Raw genomic sequence first — 26,821 nt, forward strand, 5'->3', positions numbered from 1 at the left:
TTCGGGGTGTATTTTGGGATATTTTGGGATATTTTTTTTGGGTGATTTTGGGATATATTTGGGGGTGTATTATGGGATATTTCTGAGTTATTTTGGGATATTTTTTGGGGTGATTTGGGGGTGTATTTTGGGATATTTTGGGATATTTTTTGGGGTGATTTCGGGGTGTATTTTGGGATATTTTGGGATATTTTTTGGGGGTATTTTGGGGTATTTCGGGCTGTCTCAGATGGCCACGCTGTTCTCGATGTTCTCGGGGTCCAGGTAGGGGTAGGGCCGCTCCAGCCCCGCGTTCCTGGCCCGGATCTCGCGGGAGATTCGGCGCAGGCGGCGCCGGAAACGCCGGATCAGGCGCCGGGGGGCGGCCTCGGTGAAATGGCGCTCGGGGTAATGGCCCAGGGGGCGCTGGGGGCACAGACTGGGGTTACTGGGAGCACTGGGATAATGGCAAACTGGGGTTACTGGGAGCGATGGGAGAGACTGGGAGTGATGGGAGTGATGGGATAATGGCCCAGGGGGCGCTGGGGGCACAGACTGGGGTTACTGGGAGCACTGGGAGTGATGGGAGCGATGGGAGGGACAAACTGGGGTTACTGGGAGTGATGGGATAATGGCCCAGGGGGCGCTGGGGGCACAGACTGGGGTTACTGGGAGCACTGGGAGTGATGGGAGCGATGGGAGGGACAAACTGGGGTTACTGGGAGCACTGGGATAATGGCAAACTGGGGTTACTGGGAGCGATGGGAGGGACTGGGAGTGATGGGAGGGACAAACTGGGGTTACTGGGAGCGATGGGAGGGACTGGGAGCGATGGGAGTGATGGGATAATGGCAAACTGGGGTTACTGGGAGCGATGGGAGGGGCAAACTGGGGTTACTGGGAGTGATGGGATAATGGCAAACTGGGGTTACTGGGAGCACTGGGAGGGACTGGGAGTGATGGGAGTGATGGGAGGGACAAACTGGGGTTACTGGGAGTGGTGGGAGGGGCAAACTGGGGTTACTGGGAGTGATGGGAGGGACAAACTGGGGTTACTGGGAGCACTGGGAGGGGCAAATTGGGGTTACTGGGAGTGATGGGAGCACTGGGAGTGATGGGAGGGACAAACTGGGGTTACTGGGAGCACTGGGAGGGACTGGGAGGCACAAACTGGGGTTACTGGGAGTGATGGGAGTGATGGGAGGGACAAACTGGGGTTACTGGGAGTGATGGGAGTGGTGGGAGGGGCAAACTGGGGTTACTGGGAGTGATGGGAGGGACTGGGAGTGGTGGGAGGGACAAACTGGGGTTACTGGGAGTGATGGGAGTGATGGGAGTGATGGGATAATGGCAAACTGGGGTTACTGGGAGCACTGGGATAATGGGAGGGACAAACTGGGAGCACTGGGATAATGGGAGGGACAAACTGGGGTTACTGGGAGCACTGGGAGAGACAAACTGGGGTTACTGGGAGCACTGGGAGGGACTGGGAGTGCGTTGGGTTATTTTGGGGAGGGGTCCCAGGGGTTTGGGTTATTTTGGGCTGGGGTCTCACCAGGTCCATGGGCTCGTTCCTGAGCACCCAGAGCACGGCCAGGGCTTGGTTTGGGTCAGTTTTGGGTGGGTTTGGGTTATTTTGGGTCGGTTTTGGGTGGGTTTGGGTTATTTTGGGTCGGTTTTGGGCTGGTTTTGGGTGGGTTTGGGTCAGTTTTGGGTGGGTTTGGGTCGGTTTTGGGTCAGTTTTGGGTGGGTTTTGTGTGGGTTTGGCTGGGTTTGGGTTGGGTTATTTTGGGCTGGGGTCTCACCAGGTCCATGGGCTCGTTCCTGAGCACCCAGAGCACGGCCAGGGCTTGGTTTGGGTCAGTTTTGGGTCGGTTTTGGGTGGGTTTTGGGTGGGTTTGGGTGGGTTTGGGCCGGGTTATTTTGGGGAGGGGTCCCACGGGGGTTCATTAATTTGGGCTGGGGTCTCACCAGGTCCATGGGCTCGTTCCTGAGCACCCAGAGCACGGCCAGCACCGTGGCCGTGGTGTTCATGGCCGGCAGAGCCTCCAGGAATTCCCGCTCGGACAGGGCGGCCTTGGAGCGGGGCGGGGGCGCCCGCATGGCGGCCGGGGCGTTCGGGGGGAAGGCAGAGAGCTCAAACTGGCCAAAAACGGGAAAAGAGACCCCAAAATGTGCGAGAGGGACCCCAAAAATGGGGGGAGAGGGACCCCAATGTGAGACAGCTCAAACTGGCCAAAAACGGGAAAAGAGACCCCAAAATGTGTGAGAGGGACCCCAAAAATGGGGGAGAAGAGACCCCAAAAATGTGTGAGAGAGACCCCAATGTTAGAGAGCTCAAACTGGCCAAAAACGGGAAAAGAGACCCAAAAACGTGTGAGAGGGACCCCAAAAATGGGGGAGAGGGACCCCAAAAATGGGGGAGAGAGACCCCAAAAATGTGTGAGAGAGACCCCAATGTTAGAGAGCTCAAACTGGCCAAAAACGGGAAAAGAGACCCCAAAATGTGTGAGAGGGGGACCCCAATGTTAGACAGCTCAAACTGACCCAAAAATGGGAAAAGAGACCCCAAAATATCAGAGATGGACCCCAAAAATGGGAGTGAGAGACCCCAAAATGTGTGGGAGGGACCCCAAAATGTGTGAGAGGGGGACCCCAATGTTAGAGAGCTCAAACTGACCCAAAAATGGGAAAAGAGACCCAAAAACGTGTGAGAGGGACCCCAAAAATGGGGGAGAGGGACCCCAAAAATGGGGAAAGAGACCCCAAAATATCAGAGAGAGACCCCAAAAATGGGGGGAGAGAGACCCCAAAATTGTCACAGAGACCCCAATGCGAGAGAGCTCAAAGTGACCCCAAAAACCTGAGAGAGACCCCAAAAATGTGGGGAGAGAGACCCCAATGTTAGAGAGCTCAAACTGGCCAAAAATGGGAAAAGAGACCCAAAAACGTGTGAGAGGGACCCCAAAAATGGGGGAGAGGGACCCCAAAAATGGGGGAGAGGGACCCCAAAAATGCCCCGGAGAGCCCAAAAATGCCCCAGAGCCCCCCCCAGAGCCCCCCCAAACCTTCCCAGAGCCCCAAAACTGCTCCGGGGGGGGTGGGGACAGGGTCAGGGGTCACTGAGGGGGTCAGGGGTCACTGTGGTCACTCTGGTCAGTGGTCAGTGGTCATTGGTCAATGGTCAGTGGTCAATGGTCAATGGTCAGTGGTCAATGGTCAGTGGTCAGTGGTCATTGGTCAATGGTCAGTGGTCAGTGGTCAGTGGTCAGTGGTCAATGGTCAATGGTCAGTGGTCAGTGGTCAGTGTGTGGTCACTCAGGTCAATGGTCAGTTGTCAGTGGTCAGTGGTCAGTGGTCAGTGGTCACTCAGGTCAATGGTCAGTGGTCAGTGGTCACTCAGGTCAGTGGTCAGTGGTCAATGGTCAGTGGTCAATGGGAATGGTCAATGGTCAATGGTCAGTGGTCAATGGTCAATGGTCAATGGTCAATGGTCAGTGGTCAGTGGTCAGTGTGGTCAGTGGTCAGTGGTCAGTGGTCAGTGGTCAGTGGTCAGTGTGTGGTCACTCAGGTCAATGGTCAGTTGTCAGTGGTCAGTGGTCAGTGGTCACTCAGGTCAATGGTCAGTGGTCAGTGGTCAGTGGTCAGTGTGTGGTCACTCAGGTCAATGGTCAGTGGTCAGTGGTCAGTGGTCAGTGTGTGGTCACTCAGGTCAGTGGTCAGTGGTCAGTGGTCAGTGGTCAGTGTGTGGTCACTCAGGTCAATGGTCAGTTGTCAGTGGTCAGTGGTCAGTGGTCAGTGGTCACTCAGGTCAATGGTCAGTGGTCAGTGGTCACTCAGGTCAATGGTCAGTGGTCAGTGGTCAGTGGTCAGTGGTCAATGGTCAATGGTCAATGGTCAGTGGTCAGTGGTCAATGGTCAGTGGTCAGTGGTCAATGGTCAATGGTCAATGGTCAGTGGTCAGTGGTCAGTGGTCAGTGGTCAATGGTCAGTGGTCAGTGGTCAGTGGTCAATGCTCAATGGTCAGTGGTCAATGGGAATGGTCAGTGGTCAGTGGTCAATGGTCAGTGGTCAATGGTCATTGGTCAATGGTCAATGGTCAATGGTCAGTGGTCAATGGTCAGTGGTCAGTGGTCAGTGGTCAGTGATCAGTGGTCAGTGGTCAATGGTCATTGGTCAATGGTCAGTGGTCAGTGGTCAGTGGTCAGTGGTCAATGGTCAGTGGTCAGTGGTCAGTGGTCAGTGTGTGGTCAGTGTGGTCACTCAGGTCAATGGTCAGTGGTCAGTGGTCACTCTGGTCAGTGGTCAGTGGTCAGTGGTCAGTGGTCAGTGGTCAGTGGTCACTCTGGTCAATGGTCAGTGGTCAGTGGTCACTCTGGTCAGTGGTCAGTGGTCAGTGGTCAGTGGTCAGTGGTCAGTGGTCACTCTGGTCAGTGGTCAGTGGTCACTCTGGTCACTGTGGTCAGTACCTGGCCACTGTTGGTGGCCGCGTGGTGCGCAGAGCAGGTGTAGATCACGGTGGTGACGAAGGTGACGAGGCCACGCACGGAGTCCAGACGGGAGGGGACACCTGGGACAGGGCAGCCAGGGGCACCTGAGGACACCTGAGGGCACCTGTGCCCACCTGAGCCCACCTGAACCCACCTGTGCCCACCTGAGAGCTCACCTGAACCCACCTGAGGGCACCTGAGCCCACCTGAACCCACCTGTGCCCACCTGAGCCCACCTGAACCCACCTGTGCACACCTGAGGGGTCACCTGTGCCCACCTGTGCCCACCTGAACCCACCTGAGGGGTTGCCTGTGCCCACCTGAGAGCTCACCTGAACCCTCTGAACCCACCTGTGCTCACCTGTGCCCACCTGAGGGGTCACCTGAACCCATCTGTGCCCACCTGTGCCCATTTGTGCCCCCTGAGCACCCCCCTGTGCCCACCTGAGGGGTCACCTGAACCCACCTGAGCCCATCTGTGCCCACCTGAGGGGTCACCTGTGCCCACCTGTGCTCACCTGAGAGCACCTGAACCCACCTGAGGGCTCACCTGAACCCACCTGTGCCCACCTGAGGGATCACCTGAACCCACCTGTGCCCACCTGAGGGCACCTGAGGGATCACCTGAACCCACCTGTGCCCACCTGAGGGCTCACCTGCCCCCAGCCCCCCATGCCCAGGTGTGTCCCCCCCATGCCCACCTGAGCTCCTCCTGCCCAGGAAGCCCCTGGTGAAGATTTCGCCCACCCAGGCCTGGAGCTCGGGGTCCTCCTGGACGGCGGCGTCCGAGGGGTAATAGAGGGACAGGACACCTGTGACAAACCTGGGGACATTGGGGACACCTGTGACAAACCTGGGGACAGGTAACAGAGGGACAGGACACCTGTGACAAACCTGGGGACATTGGGGACACCTGTGACAAACCTGGGGACAGCAATGGGGACACCTGTGACAAACCTGGGGACAGGTAACAGAGGGACAGGACACCTGTGACAAACCTGGGGACAGCAATGGGGACACCTGTGACAAACCTGGGGACATTGGGGACAGACAGGTAATAGAGGGACAGCACACCTGTGACAAACCTGGGGACAGCAATGGGGACACCTGTGACAAACCTGGGGACATTGGGGACATTGGGGACACCTGTGACAAACCTGGGGACATTGGGGACATCAATGGGGACAGACAGGTAATAGAGGGACAGGACCCCTGTGACAAACCTGGGGACATTGGGGACACCTGTGACAGACCTGGGGACATTGGGGACATTGGGGACACCTGTGACAAACCTGGGGATGTTGGGGACATTGGGGACATTGGGGACAGGCAATAGAGGGACAGGACCCCTATGACAAACCTGGGGACAGCAATGGGGACAGCAATGGGGACACCTGTGACAAACCTGGGGACATTGGGGACATCAATGGGGACATTGGGGACAGACAGGTAATAGAGGGACAGGAGCCCTGTGACAAACCTGGGGACAGCAATGGGGACACCTGTGACAAACCTGGGGACATTGGGGACATCAATGGGGACACTGGGGACACTGGGGTAATAGAGGGACAGGAACCCTGTGACAAACCTGGGGACATCCAGGGGACATTTGGTGGCCTGGGGACACTGGGGACATTAATGGGGACATGAATGGGTTCATAGGGGGTGTCAGGGGGTGTCCCCAGGTGTCCCCACCTGCGGATGGCCCGCCACACCTTGGTGGCCTGGGGACATTAGTGGGGACACTGGGGACATTAATGGGGACATTGAGGACATTGGGGACATTAATGGGGACACTGGGGACATGAATGGGTTCATAGGGGGTGTCAGGGTGTGTCCCATGTCCCCAGGTGTCCCCACCTGCGGATGGCCCGCCACACCTTGGTGGCCTGGGGACACTGGGGACATAAATGGGGACATTAATGGGTTCATTGGGGGTGTCCCCAGGTGTCCCCACCTGCGGATCGCCCGCCACACCTTGGTGGCCTGGGGACACTGGGGACATTAATGGGGACACTGGGGACATTAATGGGGACATGAATGGGTTCATAGGGGGTGTCAGGGGGTGTCCCCAGGTGTCCCCACCTGCGGATGGCCCGCCACACCTTGGTGGCGTCGCTGCCGAAGTGGTGGCGCTTGGTGGCCGCCACGCCGCGGTGCCGCAGGTCCCGGGGCAGCACCAGCGAGCGCCAGCGCAGCGCCCGCAGCCCCCGCGCCACCAGCGCCAGCAGCCCCCGCCGGCCCAGCGCCACCGCCTGGGGACACCGAGGGGACACTCAGGGGACATCGGGGGGACACCAAAATCCCACCCCGGTGTCACCAAAACCCGGTAATTCCAGCCCAAAACCCGGTAATTCTACCCCAAAATCCCGCAATTCCAGCCCAAAACCCCGCAATTCCAGCCCAAACCCCGCGCCACCAGCGCCAGGAGCCCCCGCCGGCCCAGCGCCACCGCCTGGGGACACCGAGGGGACACTCAGGGGACAGCGCGGGGACAGCCCGGTGTCACCAAAACCCGGTAATTTTACCCCAAATCCCGCAATTCCAGCCCAAAATCCCACAATTCCCACCCAAATTCCCACAGTTCCAGCCCAAATTCCGCCCCATTGGTGCCCGCATCCCCCCGCCGGCCCAGCGCCACCGCCTGGGGACACCGAGGGGACACTCAGGGGACATCGCCGGGACACGGCGGTGCCACCCCAGTGTCACCAAAACCCGGTAATTCTACCCCAAATCCCGCAATTCCCACCCAAAATCCCGCAATTCCAGCCCAAAATCCTCGCAATTCCCACCCAAAATCCCACAGTTCCAGCCCAAACCCCGCGCCACCAGCGCCAGCAGCCCCCGCCGGCCCAGCGCCACCGCCTGGGGACACCGAGGGGACATTGGGGACACTGAGGGGACAGCACGGGGACACCCCAGTGTCACCAAAACCCCGCAGTTCCCACCCAAAATCCCGCAAAAATCCCACAATTCCAGCCCAAAATCCCACAGTTCCAGCCCAAACCCCGCCCCATTGGTGCCCGCATCCCCCCCCGGCCCAGCGCCACCGCCTGGGGACACCGAGGGGACACTGAGGGGACATCGCGGGGACACGGCAGTGCCACCCCAGTGTCACCAAAACCCCGCAATTCCAGCCCAAAATCCCACAGTTCCAGCCCAAAATCCCGCAATTCCAGCCCAAACCCCGCGCCACCAGCGCCACCGCCTGGGCACACTGAGGGGACATCGCGGGGACGCCAAAATCCCGCCCCGATGTCACCAAAACCCCGCAATTCCCGCCCAAAATTCCCGCAATTCTCACCCAAATTCACCAAATTCCCGCAATTCCAGCCCAAATTCACCAAATTCCCGCAATTCTCACCCAAATTCACCAAATTCCCGCAATTCCAGCCCAAATTCCCGCAATTCCCGCCCAAACCCCGCGGTCCCAAACGCCCGAGCCCCTCTGGGAATGCCCCCCCCCCTTTTACCGACCCCACTGAAGCCCCCAGACCCCCCCCCAATGCCCCCTGTGCCCCCCCAGGTGCCCCCCAGACCCAATTGAAGCCCCCAGACCCAATTGGAGCCCCCAGACCCCCGGTGCCCCCCCATATCCCCAGTGCACCCCCAGTGCCCTCCCAGGTGCTCCCGGTGCCCCCCCCAGACCCAATAGAAGCCCCCAGACCCCCTGGTACCCCCCCCTTATCCAATCGAAGCCCCCAGACCCTCCCGGTGCCCACCCTGTGCCCCCCCAGACCCCTCGGTACCCCCCAGTGCCCCCCCCAGACCCTATTGAAGCCCCCAGACCCAATCAAAGCCCCCAGACCCCCCCCCATATCCCCAGTGCACCCCCAGACCCCCGGTGCCCCCCCAGGTGCCCCCCCAGGTGCCCCCCCAGTGCCCCCCAGACCCAATCGAAGCCCCCAGACCCCTCAGACCCCCGGTGCTCCCCCAGGTGCCCCCTGGTGCCCCCCCAGTGCCCCCCAGACCCAATCGAAGCCCCCAGACCCCCCAGTACCCCCCTGTGCCCCCCCAGACCCTCTGTACCCCTCAGACCCCCCCATATCCCCGGTGCCCCCCCATTGGCCCCCCAGTGCCCCCCAGACCCAATCGAAGCCCCCAGACCCCCCCAGACCTCCCAGTGCCCACCCTGTGCCCCCCAGACCCAATTGAAGCCCCCAGACCCCCCAGATCCCCCCCAGACCCTCCCAGTGCCCCGCAGTGCCCCCCAGACCCAATCGAAGCCCCCAGACCCCCCTGTGCCCCCCCCAGTGCCCACCCTGTGCCCCCCAGGCCCTATTGAAGCCCCCAGACCCTCCCTGTGCCCCCCCAGACCCCCCAGGTGCCCCCTTGGTGCCCCCCCCTCACCCGGTCAAAGACCCCCCCGGGGTTGAGCAGGAAGCGCCGGGCGAGGGCCCCGATCTGCACCGTGAAACGGGTGTGGGGCACCAGGAGCTGCACGGGGGGCAATTAATGGGGTAATTAATGGGCAATTAATGGGGGTCACCCCCGATCTGCACCGTGAAACGGGTGTGGGGCACCAGGAGCTGCACGGGGCAATTAATGGGGCAATTAATGGGGTAATTAATGGGGCAATTAATGGGGGGTACCGTGAAACGGGTGTGGGGCACCAGGAGCTGCACGGGGCAATAAACGGGGCAAGAAATGGGGCAATAAACGGGGGGCAATAAACGGAGAGGGGGCAATAAACGGGACAATGAATGGGGCAAAACATTGGGGACAGTGTGAAATGGGTGTGGGGCACCAGGAGCTGCATGGGGCAATAAACGGGGGGCAATTAATGGGGAGGGGGCAATAAACGGGGGGCAATAAACGGGGGTCACCCCCGATCTGCACCGTGAAACGGGTGTGGGGCACCAGGAGCTGCATGGGGCAATTAATGGGGCAATTAATGGGCAATTAATGGGGCAACTAATGGGGTAATTAATGGGGTAATTAATGGGGCAATTAATGGGGCAATTAATGGGGCAATTAATGGGGGTCACCCCCGATCTGCACCGTGAAACAGGTGTGGGGCACCAGGAGCTGCACGGGGCAATTAATGGGGCAATTAATGGGGTAATTAATGGGGCAATTAATGGGGCAATTAATGGGGCAATTAATGGGGCAATTAATGGGGGTCACCCCCGATCTGCACCGTGAAACGCGTGTGGGGCACCAGGAGCTGCATGGGGCAATTAATGGGGCAATTAATGGGCAATTAATGGGGCAACTAATGGGGTAATTAATGGGGTAATTAATGGGGCAATTAATGGGGCAATTAATGGGGCAATTAATGGGGGTCACCCCCGATCTGCACCGTGAAACGCGTGTGGGGCACCAGGAGCTGCACGGGGCAATAAACGGGGCAATAAACGGGGAGGGGGCAACACAGGGGGCACATGGGGGGCACAGTGAACCGGGTGTGGGGCACCAGGAGCTGCACAGGGGGCAAAACATGGGGCAATAATTGGGGCAATAAACGGGGCAAAAAATGGGGTAATAAACGGGGAGGGGGCAACACAGGGGGCACCGTGAAACATGTGTGGGGTGCCAGGAGCTGCATGGGGGCAATAGATGGGGCAATAAATGGGGAGGGGGCAATAAATGGGGAGGGGGCAATAAATGGGGCAATGAATGGGGAGGGGGCAGCGGGATGTTTTGGGGTGGGGTTTTTAGGATTGGGGTTTTTCAGAGTGGGGTTTTTTGGGATTTGGGGGAGGAATTTTTCATTTTTTGCCCTTTCAGAGTGGGATTTTTTGGGGTTTGGGGTTTTTGGGTTTTGGGGTTTTTGGTTTTTTTGGGGTGGGGTTTTTTGGGGTTTGGGGGTGGAATTTTTTCATTTTTTGCCCTTTCAGACCGGGATTTTTTTCATTTTTTGCCCTTTCAGACCGGGATTTTTTGGGGTTTGGGGTTTTTGGGTTTTGGGGTTTTTGGGGTTTTTTGGGGTGGGGTTTTTTGGGGTGGAATTTTTTCATTTTTTGCCCTTTCAAACCCAGATTTTTTTCATTTTTAGCCCTTTCAGACGGGGATTTTTTGGGGTTCCGGGGTTTTGGGGTTACCTTGAAGAGGGGGTGCTGTGGTGGCAGCTGCCTGAGCGTGGCCAGGGCGAAGACCTCGCCCAGCAGGTGAGCCCGGAGCAGGTGGGTCAGGGCCTCGTGCACGTGGAACTCGGAGCTGCGCACCCAGGCCTTGGCCAGGGCCCAGAGCCAGGGCGGGTCCTGGGGCACGAACAGCGGGGACCCGGGCCCGGGCTCCTGCGACAGCTGGGGAACCCCAAAAAGGGTCAGGGAACCCCAAAAAGGGTCAGGGAACCCCAAAAAGGGTCAGGGAACCCAAAAAGGGTCACCCAAAATCCTCACAGGGACCCCATAATGGGCAGGGGAACCCGAAATGTTCACACCCCAAAGGAAACCCAAAAGGGTCAGGGAACCCCAAAAGGGTCAGGGAACCCCAAAAAGGGTCAGGGAACCCCAAAATGGGGCACCCGAAAACCATCAAAGGGACCCCATAATGGGCAGGGGAACCCGAAATGTTCAAAGCCCAAAAGGGTCAGGGGGAAGCTGAACCATGAGAGGGATCCCAAAAGGGTCAGGGGAACCCCAAAAAGGGTCAAAAAGGGGCAGCCCAAAATCCTCACAGGGATCCCAAAAGGGTCAGGGGAACCCAAAATGGGCACCCCAAAACCATCACAGGGACCCCATAATGGGCAGGGGAACCCGAAATGTTCAAAGCCCAAAAGGGACAAAGGGAACCCAAAAGGGTCAGGGAACCCCAAAAGGGGCACCCCCAAAACCATCCCAGGGACCCCATAATGGGCAGGGGAACCCGAAATGTTCACACCCCAAAGGAAACCCAAAAGGGTCAGGGAACCCCAAAAGGGTCAGGGAACCCCAAAAAGGGTCAGGGAACCCCAAGAAAGGGGCACCCCAAAATCATCACAGGGACCCCATAATGGGCAGGGGAACCCGAAATGTTCTTAGCCCAAAGGGAACCCAAAAGGGTCAGGGAACCCCAAAAAGAGTCAAAAAGGGGCAGCCCAAAATCCTCACAGGGATCCCAAAAGGGTCAGGGGACCCCAAAATGGGCACCCCAAAACCCTCCCAGGGCAGCCAGGCCTTGGCCAGGGCCCAGAGCCAGGGCGGGTCCTGGGGCACGAACAGCGGGGACCCGGGCCCGGGCTCCTGCGACAGCTGGGGAACCCCAAAAAGGGTCAGGGAACCCCAAAAAGGGGCAGGGAACCCCAAAAGGGTCAGGGGGATCCCAAAATGGGCACCCCAAAACAGTCATAGGGACCCCATAATGGGCAGGGGAACCCGAAATGTTCAAAGCCCAAAAGGGTCAGGGGGAAGCTGAACCATGAGAGGGATCCCAAAAGGGTCAGGGGAACCCAAAAAGAGTCAAAAAGGGGCACCCCAAAATCCCCACAGGGATCCCAAAAGGGTCAGGGGAACCCAAAATGGGCACCCCAAAACCATCACAGGGACCCCATAATGGGCAGGGGAACCTGAAATGTTCAAAGCCCAAAAGGGACAAAGGGAACCCAAAAGGATCTGGGGGAACCTGAACCATGAGAGGGAACCCCAAAAATGGTCAGGGGAACCCCAAAAAGGGTCAAAAGGGGCACCCCAAAACACTCACAGCGACCCCAAAAGGGTCAGGGAACCCCAATTGGGGCACCCCGAAACCATCCCAGGGACCCCAAATCTGTCAGTGAGAACCCGAAATGTTCGCACCTCAAAGGGAACCCAAAAGGGTCAGGGAGACCCCAAAATGGGCACCCCAAAACCCTCACAGAGACCCCAAAAAGGGTCAAAAAGGGGCACCCCAAAACCATCACAGGGACCCCATAATGGGCAGGGGAACCCGAAATGTTCAAAGCCCAAAAGGGACAAAGGGAACCCAAAAGGGTCAGGGAACCCCAAAAATGGTCAGGGAACCCCAAAAGGGTCAGGGGAACCCCAAAATGGGCACCCCAAAACCATCCCAGGGACCCCAAAAGGGTCAGGGGAACCCCAAAAGGGTCAGGGGGAACCCAAAATGGGCACCCCAAAACCATCCCAGGGACCCCAAAAGGGTCAGGGGAACCCCAAACGTTCACACCCCAAAAGGGTCAAAGGGAACCCCAAAAGGGTCCGGGGGATCCCAAAGGTCAGCGGCTTCTTTATTGGGGTCCTCATCCATTTTTGGGGTCCTTTTTGGGTTTTTTAGGCTCCTTTTGGCGTTTTTGGGGTCCCTCTTTGGGTTTTTGGGGTCGGTTTTGGGGTTTTGGGGTTGGTTTTTGGGGTAAGTTTTGGGGTCGTTTTTGGGGTTTGGGGTCTCACCTGGATGGCGAGGAGCAGCATCTCCCCCATTTCAAATCCCCAAGTTTTGGGGTCGGTTTTTGGGGTTCTGGTCCATTTTTGAGGTCCCTTTTTGGGTTTTGGGGTTTCTGGGGTGGTTTTTGGGGTGGTTTTTGGGGTTTTTGGGGTGGTTTTTGGGGTTTTGGGCTCACCTGGATGGCGAGGGGCAGCATCTCCCCGTCGGGGCGCTGGTGCAGGAGGCACAGGGGGGCGGCCACGAAGGTGGGGCGGCCGTCGATGGTGGCAGTGGGGAGCCCCTGCAGCACCCCATAATCGGCCAGGTAGATGTTCCCTGCCTGGGGGGCACCCCAACATCAGGGGGACCCCAAAACCCGGGGGTACCCCCGGCCTGGGATCCCCAAAATCCCAAAAAAACCCAAAAATCCCATAAAAATCCCAAATTCTGGGAAAAAATCCCAAAATCTGGGCGAAAACCCCAAATCCCAGCACCCCATAATCGGCCAGGTGGACGTTCCCTGCCTGGGGGGCACCCCAACATTTTTTTATGGTTTTTATGGGGTTTTGTTGATTTTGGGGTGGTTTTTTGGGGTTTTGGGGTATTTTGGGGTGTTTGTTTGGGGCGTTTTTGGGGTGTTTATGGGGTTTTGATGATTTTGGGGCAGTTTTTGGGGTATTTTGGGGCAGTTTTTGGGGTATTTTGGGGTACATCTGGGTGTTTTAGGGTCCCTCACCTCCATCTCCCGCTGCAGCGAGGTCCCTGTGCCCAGGCTCGGGGCCACCATGGCCTCGGGGTTTGTTTGGGGTGGTTTTGGGGTTTTTGGGGTGTTTATGGGGTTCTGTTGATTTTGGGGGTAGTTCTTTTGGGATTTTGGGGTATTTTGGGGCAGTTTTTGGGGTTTCTGGGTGTTTTTAGGGTCCCTCACCTCCATCTCCCACTGCAGGGAGGTCCCTGTCCCCAGGCTCGGGGCCACCACGGCCTCGGGGTTTGTTTGGGGTGGTTTTGGGGTTTTGATGATTTTGGGGCAGTTTTTTTGGGGTGATTTTGGTGTATTTTGGGGTTTTGGGGTGTTTTAGGGTCCCTCACCTCCATCTCCTGGCTGAGCGAGGTCCCTGTCCCCAGGCTTGGGGCCACCATGGCCTTGGGGTTTGTTTGGGGTATTTTGGGGTATTTTGGGCTGTTTGTTTGGGGTTTTGGGGCAGTTTTTGGGGCAGTTTTTGGGGTATTTTGGGGCAGTTTTTGGGGCAGTTTTTGGGGTATTTTGGGGCAGTTTTTGGGGCAGTTTTTGGGGTATTTTGGGGTATTTTTAGGGTCCCTCACCTCCATCTCCCGCTGCAGCGAGGTCCCTGTGCCCAGGCTCGGGGCCACCATGGCCTCGGGGTTTCTTTGGGGTGGTTTTGGGGTTTTTGGGGTGTTTATGGGGTTCTGTTGATTTTGGGGTGGCTTTTTGGGGGGTTTTGGGGTATTTTGGGGCAGTTTTTGGGGCAGTTTTTGGGGTATTTTGGGGCAGTTTTTGGGGCAGTTTTTGGGGTATTTTGGGGCAGTTTTTGGGGCAGTTTTTGGGGCAGTTTTTGGGGTATTTTTAGGGTCCCTCACCTCCATCTCCCGCTGCAGCGAGGTCCCTGTCCCCAGGCTCGGGGCCACCATGGCCTCGGGGTTTGTTTGGGGTATTTTGGGGCAGTTTTTGGGGCAGTTTTTGGGGTATTTTGGGGCAGTTTTTGGGGCAGTTTTTGGGGTATTTCGGGGTATTTGTAGGGTCCCTCACCTCCATCTCCCGCTGCAGCGAGGTCCCTGTGCCCAGGCTCGGGGCCACCACGGCCTCGGTCACCGGGAAGTTGGGGGGCAGGCGGGGGCAGCGGCGCAGCAGGACGGGGTTCACCCCGCTCAGGAACTGCTCCCCGAAAAACGCGTCCGACTGCCAGTGCCGCACCACGTACTCTGGGGACACCATTGGGGACATTGGGGACACTTGGGGACACCTTGGGGACACCCCCCCAGCTGCTGGGACACCCCCAGGAACCCCAAAGGTTTGGGATCCCTGAAACGGCCTCGTGGCCCCTCTGGGATCCCCCCAAATTCCTGAGATCACCGTCCCCTGTGTCACCCCCAGTGTCCCTTCAATGTCCCCCTCGTGCCCCCCAATGTCCCCCTCGTGTCCCTCGAATCCACGAAACCTCCAGCCCCCCTGAATGTCCCCAGTGCACCCCACAATGTCCCCAGTGTCCCCAATTGCCCCCAATGTCCCCAGTGTCCCCAAAACCTCCTGGCCCTCCCATGTTCCCAATCCCCACAATGTCCCAAATGTCCCAAATGTCCCCCCCCCCCGATGTCCCCAATTCCATTGGGGTGTCCCCAGTCCCCCCAGTGTCCTTGATGTCCCCCCAGGGTCCCTGTGTCCTCTCAAAGTCCCCAATGTCCCCAACCTCCTCAATGTCCCCAATGTCCCCAATCACATCCGTGCGCCTGTTTCCATGTCCCCAACGTCCCCAATGTCCCCAACGTCCCCAGTGTCCCAAATCCCCCCAATGTCCCCCCAATGTCCCCCATGCCCCCAATGTCTCCCCAATGTCCCCAAATCCCCGCCAACGTCCCCAGTGTCCCCAACACCCCCAACGTCCCCAATCCTACAATGTCCCTCAATGTCCCTCAATATCCCAAATCCACCTCTTGTCCCCGATGTCCTCAGTGTCCCCAATGTCCCCAACCCCCTCAGTGTCCCCAGTCCCCCAATGTCCCTAATCCCTCCAATGTCCCCAATCCCCCCAATGTCCCCACTGTCCCAAATGTCCCTGGTGTCCCCATTGTCCCCGGTGTCCCCAATCCTCCCAGTGTCCCTGCTGTCCCCAATGTCCCAATCCCCTCAATGTCCCCAATGTCCCCAGTGTCCCCATTGTCCCCAGTGTCCCCAGTGTCCCCAATGTCCCCTCGGTGTCCCCACCGGTGACGGGCGTGTGGAAGCAGCGGAACACTCGGGTCATGGCCTCCACGCTGGGCCACGAGCAGGGCCTGGCCAGGAACCCCCGGAGCTTGGCCTCCAGGTTCCTGGGGACATTGGGGACATTGGGGGGACTGAGGGGGGACTGAGGGGGGACTGAGGGGATTGGGGACATTGGGGACATTGGGGGGACTGAGGGGATTGGGGACATTGGGGACATTGGGGTACACCGGGGACACTGGGGGGAATTTGGGGACAGTGGGGGACAGTGGGGACACTGGGGACGTTGGGGGATTGGGGACGTTGGGGGATTGGGGTGCGGTGTGGGCAGGGCGAGATTTGGGGTGTGGGGTCAGTGAGGGGAGGGTCAGCAGTCAGGGGTCACTCAGGGGTCAGGGGTCACTCAGGGTCACTCGGGGTCACTCAGGGGTCAGGGGTCACTCAGGGGTCAGGGGTCACTCAGGGTCACTCGGGGTCACTCAGGGGTCAGGGATGGTCAGGGGTCACTCAGGGTCACTCGGGGTCACTCAGGGGTCACTCGGGTCACTCAGTGGTCACTCAGGGTCACTCAGGGGTCAGGGATGGTCAGGGGTCACTCAGGGTCACTCGGGGTCACTCAGGGGTCAGGGGTCACTCACGCCGCGCTCCCCCGCAGGTAGAAGGCCGAGGCCTTGGCCCAGCTGTAGCTCAGGTCGGGGTCCAGCGGCGTCCCCAGGGGCAGCGCCCAGGGCAGGCCAGGGGCAAAGGGAGCCAGCCTGGGACAGGGACACAGGTGAGACACACCTGGGACAGGTGGGGACACAGCTGGGACACACCTGGACACAGCTGGGACACAGCTGGGGACACCTGGGACACAGCTGGGACAGAGACACAGGTGAGACACACCTGGGACACACCTGAGACACAGCTGGGACACACCTGGGGACACCTGGGACACAGCTGGGACAGAGACACAGGTGAGACACACCTGGGACACACCTGGACACAGCTGGGACACACCTGGGACAGGTGAGACACACCGGGGACACACCTGGACACAGCTGGGACACAGCTGGGACACACAGACACACCTGGGACAGGTGGGGACACACCTGGGACACACCTGGGACACACCTGGGGGTGTCACACACACACCTGTACCTGTCACACCCCCCCAGGTGTGACAGTGTCACCTGTCCCTCACCTGTAGCGCCGCCGTTGCTGCACCAGGTGTCACACACACACACACACCTGTACCTGTCACACACCCAGGTGTCACACACACACACACCTGTACCTGTCACACACACACACACACACCTGGGGGTGTCACACACACCCCTGTACCTGTCACACCCCCCCAGGTGTGGCAGTGTCACCTGTCCCTCACCTGTAGCGCCGCCGTTGCTGCACCAGGTGTCTCCGGCGCTGTCTCTGCAGCCGCGGGTGTCGCTCCATGGCCGGCGTGGTGGCTGCGGGGACACCGCGGCACAGGTGTGGCACAGGTGTCACAGGTGTGGCACAGGTGTCACAGGTGTGGCACACGTGTGCCATAGGTGTGTCCCACCCCCCCAGGTGTGCCCAGGTGTGTCACAGGTGTGTGCCCAGGTGTCCCCAATGCCCCCAGTGTCCCCAGGTGTGTCCCCAGGTGTGTCCCCAGGTGTGTCCCAGCTGTCCCCAGGTGTGTCCCCAGGTGTGTCCCCAGGTGTGTCCCAGCTGTCCCCAGGTATGTCCCAGGTGTCCCAAATGTCCCCAGGTGTGTCCCCAGGTGTGTCCCACATGTCCCAGGTGTGTCCCAGGTGTGTCCCCAGTGTCCCCAGGTGTGTCCCCAGGTGTCCCCACCTGTGCCCTCGGGCAGCTCCCAGGTCCCAAACCCCTCCAGCCAGCGATAGCACGGGAAGTGGAAGGGGCCCAGGTGAGCGACGTCATCGGGGTCACCTGCGGGGACACGGCTGTCACCTGGCGGTGATGTCACCTGTGCCACCAGTGTCACTGTGCCATCAGTGCCACCTGTGCCATCAGTGCCACCTGCGCCATCAGTGTCACTGTGCCATCAGTGTCACCTGTGGGGCTAAAGTCACCTGTACTGGCACAGGTGTCACTTTCACAGGTGGTGACATCACCTGTACAGGCACAGGTGTCACCTGGGGGTGATGTCACCTGTGCTGTCACAGGTGTCACCTGTAAGAGTGACATCACCTGTGCCATCACAGCTGTCACCTGTACGGGTGACACCCCCCATGGGATCACAGTGTCACCTGCACTGTCACAGGTGTCACCTGTAGGGGTGACACCCCCTGTGCCATCACAGGTGTCACCTGTAGGGGTGACATCACCTGTACCATCAGTGTCACCTGTAGGGGTGACACCCCCTGTGCCATCACAGTGTCACCTGCACTGTCACAGGTGTCACCTGTAGCGGTGACCTCACCTGTGCCATCAGTGTCACCTGTAGGGGTGACACCCCCTGTGCCATCACAGTGTCACCTGTAGAGGTGACATCACCTGTGCCATCACAGCTGTCACCTGTAGGGGTGACATCACCTGTACCATCAGTGTCACCTGTAGGGGTGACACCCCCCGTGCCATCACAGTGTCACCTGCACTGTCACAGGTGTCACCTGTAGAGGTGATATCCCCTGTGCCATCAGTGTCACCTGTAGAGGTGACATCACCTGTACCGTCACAATGTCACCTGTAGGGGTGACACCTCCCATGCCATCACAGGTGTCACCTGCACTGTCACAGGTGTCACCGTGCCCTCACCTGTGCTGTCAGCGCCGATGTCACCTGCGTCACCTTCGCCATCCTCTGGCTCCTCCTCCTCCTCTGGCTCCTCCTCCTCTGGCTCCTCCTCCTGGCTGTCACCTGTCCCCTCGCTGTCACCTGTGCCCTCACTGTCACCTGTCCCCTGCTCCTCGTCTGTCACCTCCTCCTCGCTGTCACCTTCCTCATCCTCCTCCTCCTCCTCCTCCTCCTCCTCACTGTCCTCAGCGCTGTCCTCGCTGTCCGAGGTGTCCCCAGGTGTGTCCCCCCCAGGTGTGTCCCCAATGTCCCCAGGTGTGTCCCCGATGTCCCCGCGCTGTCCCCAGACGCTGACGCTCTCCAGGTACCAGGAGCTCTCGGGGAGGCCCCCGCAGGGCCCCTTGTGCACCTGGAGCAGGAGGAGGCGCCCGAGGGGACGGGGGACGCGCACCTGGTACTCGGTGACCTGCGGGGACAGCAACGGGGACATTGTCACCTGTGTCACTGTGTCACTGTGTCACCTGTGTCACCTGGGAGGGGACAGCAACGGGGACATTGTCACCTGTGTCACTGTGTCACCTGTGTCATTGTGTCACTGTCACTTGCGGGGGACAGCAACGGGGACACGGTCACCTGTGTCACCTGTGTCACCTGTGTCACTGTCACCTGGGAGGGGACAGCAACGGGGACACGGTCACAGTCACTGTGTCACCGTGTCACCTGCGTCACCTGGGAGGGGACAGCAACGGGGACAGGGTCACTGTGTCACCTGTGTCACTGTCACTGACACTGTGTCACTGTCACCTGCGCGGCACAGCAATGGGGACAGGGTCACTGTGTCACTGTGTCACCTGTGTCATTGTGTCACTGTGTCACCTGTGTCACTGTGTCACTGTCACTGTGTCACCTGTGTCACTGTCACTGTGTCACCTGGGAGGGGACAGCAACGGGGACACGGTCACGGTGTCACCTGTGTCATTGTGTCACTGTCACCTGCGGGGGACAGCAACGGGGACAGGGTCACCTGTGTCACCTGTGTCACTGTCACCTGTGTCACTGTCATCTGGGAGGGGACAGCAAGGGGGACACGGTCACGGTCACTGTGTCACTGTCACTGTGTCACTGTCACTGTGTCACCTGGGAGAGGACAGCAACGGGGACAGTCACTGTGTCACTGTGTCACTGTCACTGTGTCACCTGTGTCACCTGTGTCACCTGTGTCATTGTCATTGTGTCACTGTGTCACCTGTGTCACCTGGGAGGGGACAGCAACGGGGACAGGGTCACTGTGTCACCTGTGTCACTGTCACTGTCACTGTGTCACTGTCACCTGCGGGGGACAGCAATGGGGACAGGGTCACTGTGTCATTGTGTCACTGTGTCACCTGTGTCACTGTGTCACTGTCACTGTGTCACCTGTGTCACTGTCACTGTGTCACCTGGAGGGGATAGCAATGGGGACACGGTCACGGTCACTGTGTCATCTGTGTCACTGTGTCATTGTGTCACTGTCACCTGTGTCACTGTGTCACCTGGGAGGGGACAGCAACAGGGATACGGTCACAGTGTCACCTGTGTCACTGTGTCACTGTGTCACTGTGTCACTATGTCACTGTCACCTGGGAGGGGACAGCAACGGGGACAGGGTCACTGTGACACCTGTGTCACCTGTGTCACTGTGTTATTGTGTCACTGTGTCACCTGTGTCACTGTCACTGTGTCACCTGGGAGGGGACAGCAACGGGGACACGGTCACTGTGTCACTCTGTCACCTGTGTCACTGTGTCACCTGTGTCACCTGTGTCACTGTCACTGTGTCACCTGTGTCACTGTCACCGGTGAGGGGACAGCAACGGGGACACTGTCACTGTGTCACCTGTGTCACTGTCACTGACACTGTGTGTCACCTGTGTCACCTGTGTCACTGTCACCTGTGAGGGGACACCAACAGGGACACTGTCAGGGGCACCGTGTCACCTGTGTCACCCGTGTCACCATGTCACTGTCACTGTGTGACCTGTGTCACTGTGTCACCTGTGTCACTGTCACACCTTGTGCTGTGTCACCTCTATGGTGGGACACCACTGAGGACATTGGGGACATTGTCACCAAACTCAGTCACCTGTATGGGGACGCTGGGGACATCACCGTGTCACTGTCACCGTGTCACTGTCACCGTGTCACTGTCACCTTGCTGTGCAGCCACTGCCACTGCAGTGTCACCATTGTCACCATGGCTGTGTCACCATTGGCACCATGACAATGCCACCGTTGTCACCATGGCCAGGCCACCATTGCCACCATGGCTGTGTCACCATGGCTGCGTCACCATGGCTGTGCCACCGTTGTCACCATGGCTGTGTCACCGTGGTTGTGCCACCATTGTCACCATGACTGTGTCACCACTGCTGTGCCACCATGGCTGTGTCGCTGTTGTCACCATGACAATGCCACCATTGTCACCGCGCCTCTGCCACCACCATTGTCCCACAGTTGTCACCACGGCTGTGCCACCATTGTCACCGTGGCTGTGTCACCGCTGTCACCATGGCTTTGCCACCACTGCTGTCACCGTGGCTATGCCACCATTGGCACCGTGGCTGTGCCACCATTGTCACCATGGCTGTGTCACCGTTGTCACCATCACTGTCACCATCACCAGGCCGTCGCTGTCACCGTGGCTGTGCCACCATTGTCACCATGGCTGTGTCACCGTTGTCACCATCACTGTCACCACCACCAGGCCGTCGTTGTCACCCTGGCTGTGCCACCATGGCAGTGTCACCGCTGCCACCCTGGCAGTGTCACCGCTGCCACCTTCGCTGTGTCACTGCCACCACCGCTGCCACCACCACCGGGCCACCGTCACCATTGCGCCAGCGCCGTCACCTCGCCGTGCCACCGCCACCACCGTGCCACTGCCACCACCGCCGCCTCTGGGGAACAACGGCACCAGTGTCACCATTGTCACCATTGTCACCATCACTGTGCCACCATTGTTCTCTCCATTGTCACTGTGTCACCATTGTCACCGTGCCACCATTGTCACCATTGCTGTGCCACCATTGTCACCATTGTCACCATTGTCCTCTCCATTGTGTCACCATTGTCACATCACTGTGTCATCATTGTCACCATCACTGTGCCACCATTGTTACCTCCACTATGTCACCATTGTCACCTTCACTGTCACCACAGTCACCATCGTGTCACCATTGTCCTCTCCATTGTGTCACCATTGTCACCACCATTGTGTCACCACTGTCCCCTCCACTGTGTCACCATTGTCACCATTGTCACCGTGTCACCATTGTCCTCCCCATTGTGTCAGCACTGTCACCATTGTCACTGTGTCACCTCCATTGTGTCACCATTGTCACCGTAACTGTGTCACCATTGCCACCATTGTCACCTCCATCGTGTCACCACTGCCACCGTGCCACCATTGTCACTGCCACTGTGCCACCACTGTCACCATTGTCACCTCCATTACGTCCCCTCCATTGTGTCACCATTGTCCCCTCCATTGTGCCACCATTGTCATCACCACAGTGTCACCATCGTCCCCTCCATTGCGTCACCTCTGCCACCCCTGCCGTGTCCCCATTGTCCCCGCCACTGTGTCACCATTTTGTCCCCTCCGTTGCGTCACCGCTGCCACCCCCACCGTGTCCCCATTGTCACCGTCACTGTGTCACCATTTTGTCCCCTCCATTGCGTCACCTCTGCCACCCCCACCGTGTCCCCGTTGTCCCCTGCCCCACCCAGCGATGGCGCCACCATCGTGCGTGTCCCCATCGTGTCCCCAGGGCCACCCACGCGGTGTCACCTGGCCTGGCCACGCCCCGGCTGCCACCTCTGCTGTGTCACCAAGTGCCCCCTCCCCCCCCCCCCCAGCCCCTTTTTGGGGACATTTGGGGACACCTGGGTGACTTGGGGGCCAGGTTGAGACACACAGCCCCCCACAAATGTCCCCAAATCCCCCCCCAAATGTCCCCAACTCCCCCACAAATGTCCCCAGATACCCCCAAATGTGACCCAAGACGCCCTCAAATGTCCCGAAATTCCCCCCAATCACCCCCAAATGTCCCCAAATGGACCCCAAATGTCCCCAAATCCCCCTCAAGTGTCCCAAATTGTCCCCAAATCCCCTCAAATGTTCCCAATCGACCTCAAATCCCCTCCCCAAATCCCCCCAAAGGTCCCCAAGACCCACAAAATGTCCCCAACTCCCCCCAAGTGTCCCCAAATCGCCCCAAAAGGTCCCCAAATCCTCCCCAATCCCCATAAATTCCCCTCGAGTCTCCCCCAAATGTCCCCAAACCCCCCAAAATGTCCCCAAATCCCCCCAAATGTCCCTAAACCCCCCAAATGTCCCTGAATCGCCCCCAAATGTCCCCAAATCCCCCCAAATGTCCCTGAATCGCCCCCAAATGTCCCCACCCCCCCCAAAATGTCCCTGAATCGCCCCCAAATGTCCCCAAATCCCCCCAAATGTCCCTAAACCCTCCAAAGTGCCCCCGAATCGCCCCCAACCCCCCCAAAATGTCCCTGAATCGCCCCCAAATGTCCCCAAACACCCCCGAAATGACCTCAAATCCCCTCCAAATCGCCCCCCAAACCCCCGAAATGTCCCCAACCCCCCCAAATGTCCCCAAACACCCCTGAAATGTCCTGAAATCCCCTCCAAATCGCCCCCCAACCCCCGAAATGTCCCCAAACCCCCGAAATGTCCCCAAACCCCCCCCCTCCCCTCAGCCGCCCCCTGCCCTCAGCCGCCCCCTCCGCTGTCTCTCACCGCCCCGCAATGGAAGTCGGGTCCCCAGCGATCCAGCGCGGTCCTGGCGCTGCTGCCGCGGCTCCCCACCAGCGTCACGGCGATGGCGTCGCTGGTGCCGGCGCCGGGAGCGGTCCCGGTGCGGACCCGCACCCGGTACGTGGCCATGGTAGTGGCGGTTCGCCCCCTCACGGTGATTGACGGGAGGCGGAGCCAATGGCGGCGGGGCTCACGCGCCGCCCGGCCAATCGCGGCGCGGCGCGTCGAAGCTCGGCCAATCGCGACGAAGATCAGGTGGAATGGGCGGGGTCAAAACGTCACTTCCGCCTTCACTTCCGGCGGCGCTTCCGGGTGCGATGGACCCTGAGTTCGACGATGTGGTGGCGGTGGAGGATCTGATGGTGAGGCCACGCCCCCCTCCGCGAATGGACACGCCCCCTTTTTTGGCAGCCGCGCCCACTCCCTGTGGACCCCCCGAGTGCCGCGAGCCCCCCCGGCCACGCCCCTTTTGAGGCCCCCGAAACCGCCCGGGATGGCCACGCCCACTCGCCCTCACGTACCACGCCCTCTGAGTGACCACGCCCCTTTTGGCTGGGTGGTCACGCCCCCATCTGGGTTGGTCACGCCCCCTCTGGGACCCCCGGGGGTCTTGGCTCGAGGACTCCGCCCGTTTTGGCCACGCCCATTTGTGGTCACGCCCTTCTGATAAGCCACGCCCACGAGCCCGCTCCCAGTAACACCCAGTGCTCCCAGTAACCCCTAGGGACTCATCCCAGTGCTCCCAGTATCATCCCAGTGCCTTCTCAGTAAGCCTCAGGGACTTATCCCAGTGCTCCCAGTAACCACCAGTGCTCCCAGCAACACCCAGTGACTCATCCCAGTGCTCCCAGTACCCTCCCAGTGCTCCCAGTAACCCCCAGTGACTCATCCCAGTGCTCCCAGTAACCACCAGTGCTCCCAGCAACACCCAGTGACTCATCCCAGTGCTCCCAGTACCCTCCCAGTGCTCCCAGTAACCCCCAGTGACTTATCCCAGTGCTCCCAGTATCACCCAGTACCCTCCCAGTGCTCCCAGTACCCTCCAAGTGCCCTCCCAGTAACCCCTCAGTACCTCCCCAGTGCTCTCAGTGCCCTCCCAGTGCTTCCAGTAAGGGCCCAGTCCCCTCCCAATGCTCCCAGTACCCTCCCAGTATCCTCCCCGTACTCCCAGGGCCCTTGCAATGCCATTCCCAGTGCTCCCAGTAGCACCCAGTGACTCATCCCAGTGCTCCCAGTACCCTCCCAGTGTTCCCAGTGCTCTCCCAGTAACCCCTCAGTACCTTCCCAGTACCCTCCAAGTCACTCCCAGTGCTCCCAGTACCCTCCCAGTACCTTCCCAGTGCTCTCCCAGTAACCCCCAGTGAATCAACCCAGTGCTCCCAGTAAGGGCCCAGTACCCTCCCACTGCCATTCCCAGTGCTCCCAGTGCCCCCTGTACCCTACCAGTGTTACCAGTGCTCTCCCAGTACCCTCCCAGTCACTCCCAGTGCCCTTCCAGTGCCATTCCCAGTGCTCCCAATACCCTCCCAGTAAGGGCCCAGTGCTCTCAGTGCTCTCCCAGTAACCCCCAGTGACTCAACCCAGTGCTCCCAGTACGGGCCCAGTACCCTCCCAGTATTCCCAGTGCTCCCAGTACCCTCCCAGTGTTCCCAGTGCTCTCCCAGTACCCTCCCAGTCACTCTCAGTGCCCTTCCAGTGCCATTCCCAGTGCTCTCCCAGTAACCCTCAGTGACTCAACTCAGTGCTCCCAGTACGGGCCCAGTACCCTCCCAGTATTCCCAGTGCTCCCAGTAAGGGCCCAGTGCTCCCAGTACCCTCCCAGTGCTCTCCCAGTAACCCTCAGTGACTCAACCCAGTGCTCCCAGTACGGGTCCAGTACCCTCCCAGTATTCCCAGTACTCCCAGTGCCCTCCCAGTATTCCCAGTGCTCCCAGTGCCCCCCTTTGCCCTTTGCCCTTTGCCCTGTGCGCAGGCTCTGGAGCGCCGCTACGCGGCCGAGCGCCAGCAGGGGGCGCTGTCCCGGCAGTGCCGCTTCGAGTACGGCTGGGGCCTGGTGCGGAGCCGCTACCGGGAGGACACGGCCCGAGGGGTGGCGCTGCTCTCCGGTGAGGGGCGGGGCCTGAATCAGAGGGCGGGGCCTGCTCCGGTACCGGGAGGACACGGCCCGAGGGGTGGCGCTGCTCTCCGGTGAGGGGCGGGGCCAATACAGGGGGCGGGGCCTGCTCCGGTACCGGGAGGACACGGCCCGAGGGGTGGCGCTGCTCTCCGGTGAGGGGCGGGGCCAATACAGGGGGCGGGGCCTGCTCCGGTACCGGGAGGACACGGCCCGAGGGGTGGCGCTGCTCTCCGGTGAGGGGCGGGGCCATGGCAGGGGGCGGGGCCTGATCGGGCACCGGGTGCACACGGCCCGCGGGGTGGGCGGGGCTTACCCGCTTTGGAGGGCGCTGTTATGGGCGTGGCTAAAGCAAGGGGCGTGGTCGTGGCTGGGAGGAATTTTTGGGGGTCCCTGGGGGCAGTTTTGGGGTGACTCTTTGTGGTTTCGGGGTCCTTGGGGGCAGTTTTGAGGTGACTCTTTGTGATTTTGGTGTCCCTGGGGGCAGATTTGGTGTCCCTGGGGGCAGTTTTGGGGTGACTCTTTGTGATTTTTGGTGTCCCTGGGGGCAGATTTGGTGTCCCTGGGGGCAGTTTTGGGGTGACTCTTTGTGATTTTGGTGTCCCTGAGGGCAGATTTGGGGTGATTCTTTGTAATTTTGGGGTGACTCTTTGTGGTTTTGGGGTCCCCAGAGCTGCTGCCCGAGACCCCCCCGGAGGAGCAGCGAGACGTCCTCTTCTACCTGGCCCTGGGCTACTACCGGCTCAAGGTGGGACACGGGGACATTGGGGGGACATTGGGGACACTGAGGGGACATTGGGGACACTGGGGGAAAATGGGGAACAATGGGAGAAATTGGGAAAAATGGACTGGGGACACTGAGGGGACATTGGAGAGGTTTTGGGGGATTTGGGGATTTGGGGGGATTGGGGACACTGAGGGGACACTGGGGGAATTGGGGACACTGGGGTCATTAGGGACACTGAGGGGACATTGGGGGGAAAATGGGGAACAATGGGAAAAATTGGGAAAAATGGGACTGGGGACATTGGGGACATTGGGGACATTGAGGACATTGGGACATTGGGGGCATTGGGACATTGGGGGCATTGGGGACACTGAGGGGACGCTGGGGACATTGGGTGGATTGGGGACATTGGGGGGATTTGGGACACTGGGGACATTGGGGAGACATTGGGGGATTGGGGACATTGGGGACACTGAGGGGACATTGGGGGAACATTGTGGAGGTTTCGGGGGATTTTGGGTCCGTTGGGGACACTGGGGACACAGATGGGTCATGGGGGGTGGCACGGGGTCTGTCCCCAATGTCCCCACAGGGGTGAGAGAGCTCCTGGCACACCTGGAATGGGAGGGGGGGGGACAGGGAGGGGACACTCAGGTGACACACAGGTGACACAGGTGACACTCAGGTGACAGGGAGGTGACACAGGTGACACCCAGGTGACACAGGTGGCACAGGTGACCCTCAGGTGTCCCCC

The 26,821-nt window shown here is 59.6% G+C and overlaps 2 protein-coding genes across 2 annotated transcripts in view; one reads left to right on the forward strand and one right to left on the reverse strand.

Moving 5' to 3' along the window:
• Positions 1-128: 128 nt before the first annotated feature.
• On the reverse strand, positions 129-23,362 carry LOC118701384 (polyunsaturated fatty acid lipoxygenase ALOX15B-like). Its single transcript, XM_054518472.1, has 15 exons — positions 23,210-23,362; positions 18,433-18,877; positions 17,509-17,604; positions 17,057-17,138; positions 16,326-16,442; positions 15,691-15,794; positions 14,518-14,690; positions 12,946-13,089; positions 10,514-10,717; positions 8,820-8,906; positions 6,555-6,724; positions 5,171-5,292; positions 4,449-4,549; positions 1,951-2,121; positions 129-405 (listed from the first exon to the last, which is right to left on the reverse strand). Exons 1-15 carry the CDS (start codon positions 23,354-23,356, stop codon positions 226-228), a joined length of 2,343 nt encoding a protein of 780 aa, XP_054374447.1. The 5' UTR covers positions 23,357-23,362; the 3' UTR covers positions 129-225.
• Positions 23,363-23,526: 164 nt separating this feature from the next.
• Positions 23,527-26,821, forward strand: part of LOC118701381 (mitochondrial fission 1 protein) — a 4,100-nt gene continuing 805 nt past the window's right edge. Inside the window, exons 1-4 of the mRNA XM_054518469.1 lie at positions 23,527-23,589; positions 25,200-25,332; positions 26,012-26,088; positions 26,793-26,814. Coding sequence (XP_054374444.1) covers positions 23,545-23,589; positions 25,200-25,332; positions 26,012-26,088; positions 26,793-26,814 — 277 coding nt within the window. The 5' untranslated portion in view covers positions 23,527-23,544. The remainder of the gene's footprint in view (positions 23,590-25,199; positions 25,333-26,011; positions 26,089-26,792; positions 26,815-26,821) is intronic.

This window comes from Molothrus ater, unplaced genomic scaffold (assembly GCF_012460135.2).
Source record: "Molothrus ater isolate BHLD 08-10-18 breed brown headed cowbird unplaced genomic scaffold, BPBGC_Mater_1.1 matUn_MA280, whole genome shotgun sequence".
Taxonomy (NCBI): Eukaryota; Metazoa; Chordata; class Aves; order Passeriformes; family Icteridae; genus Molothrus; species Molothrus ater.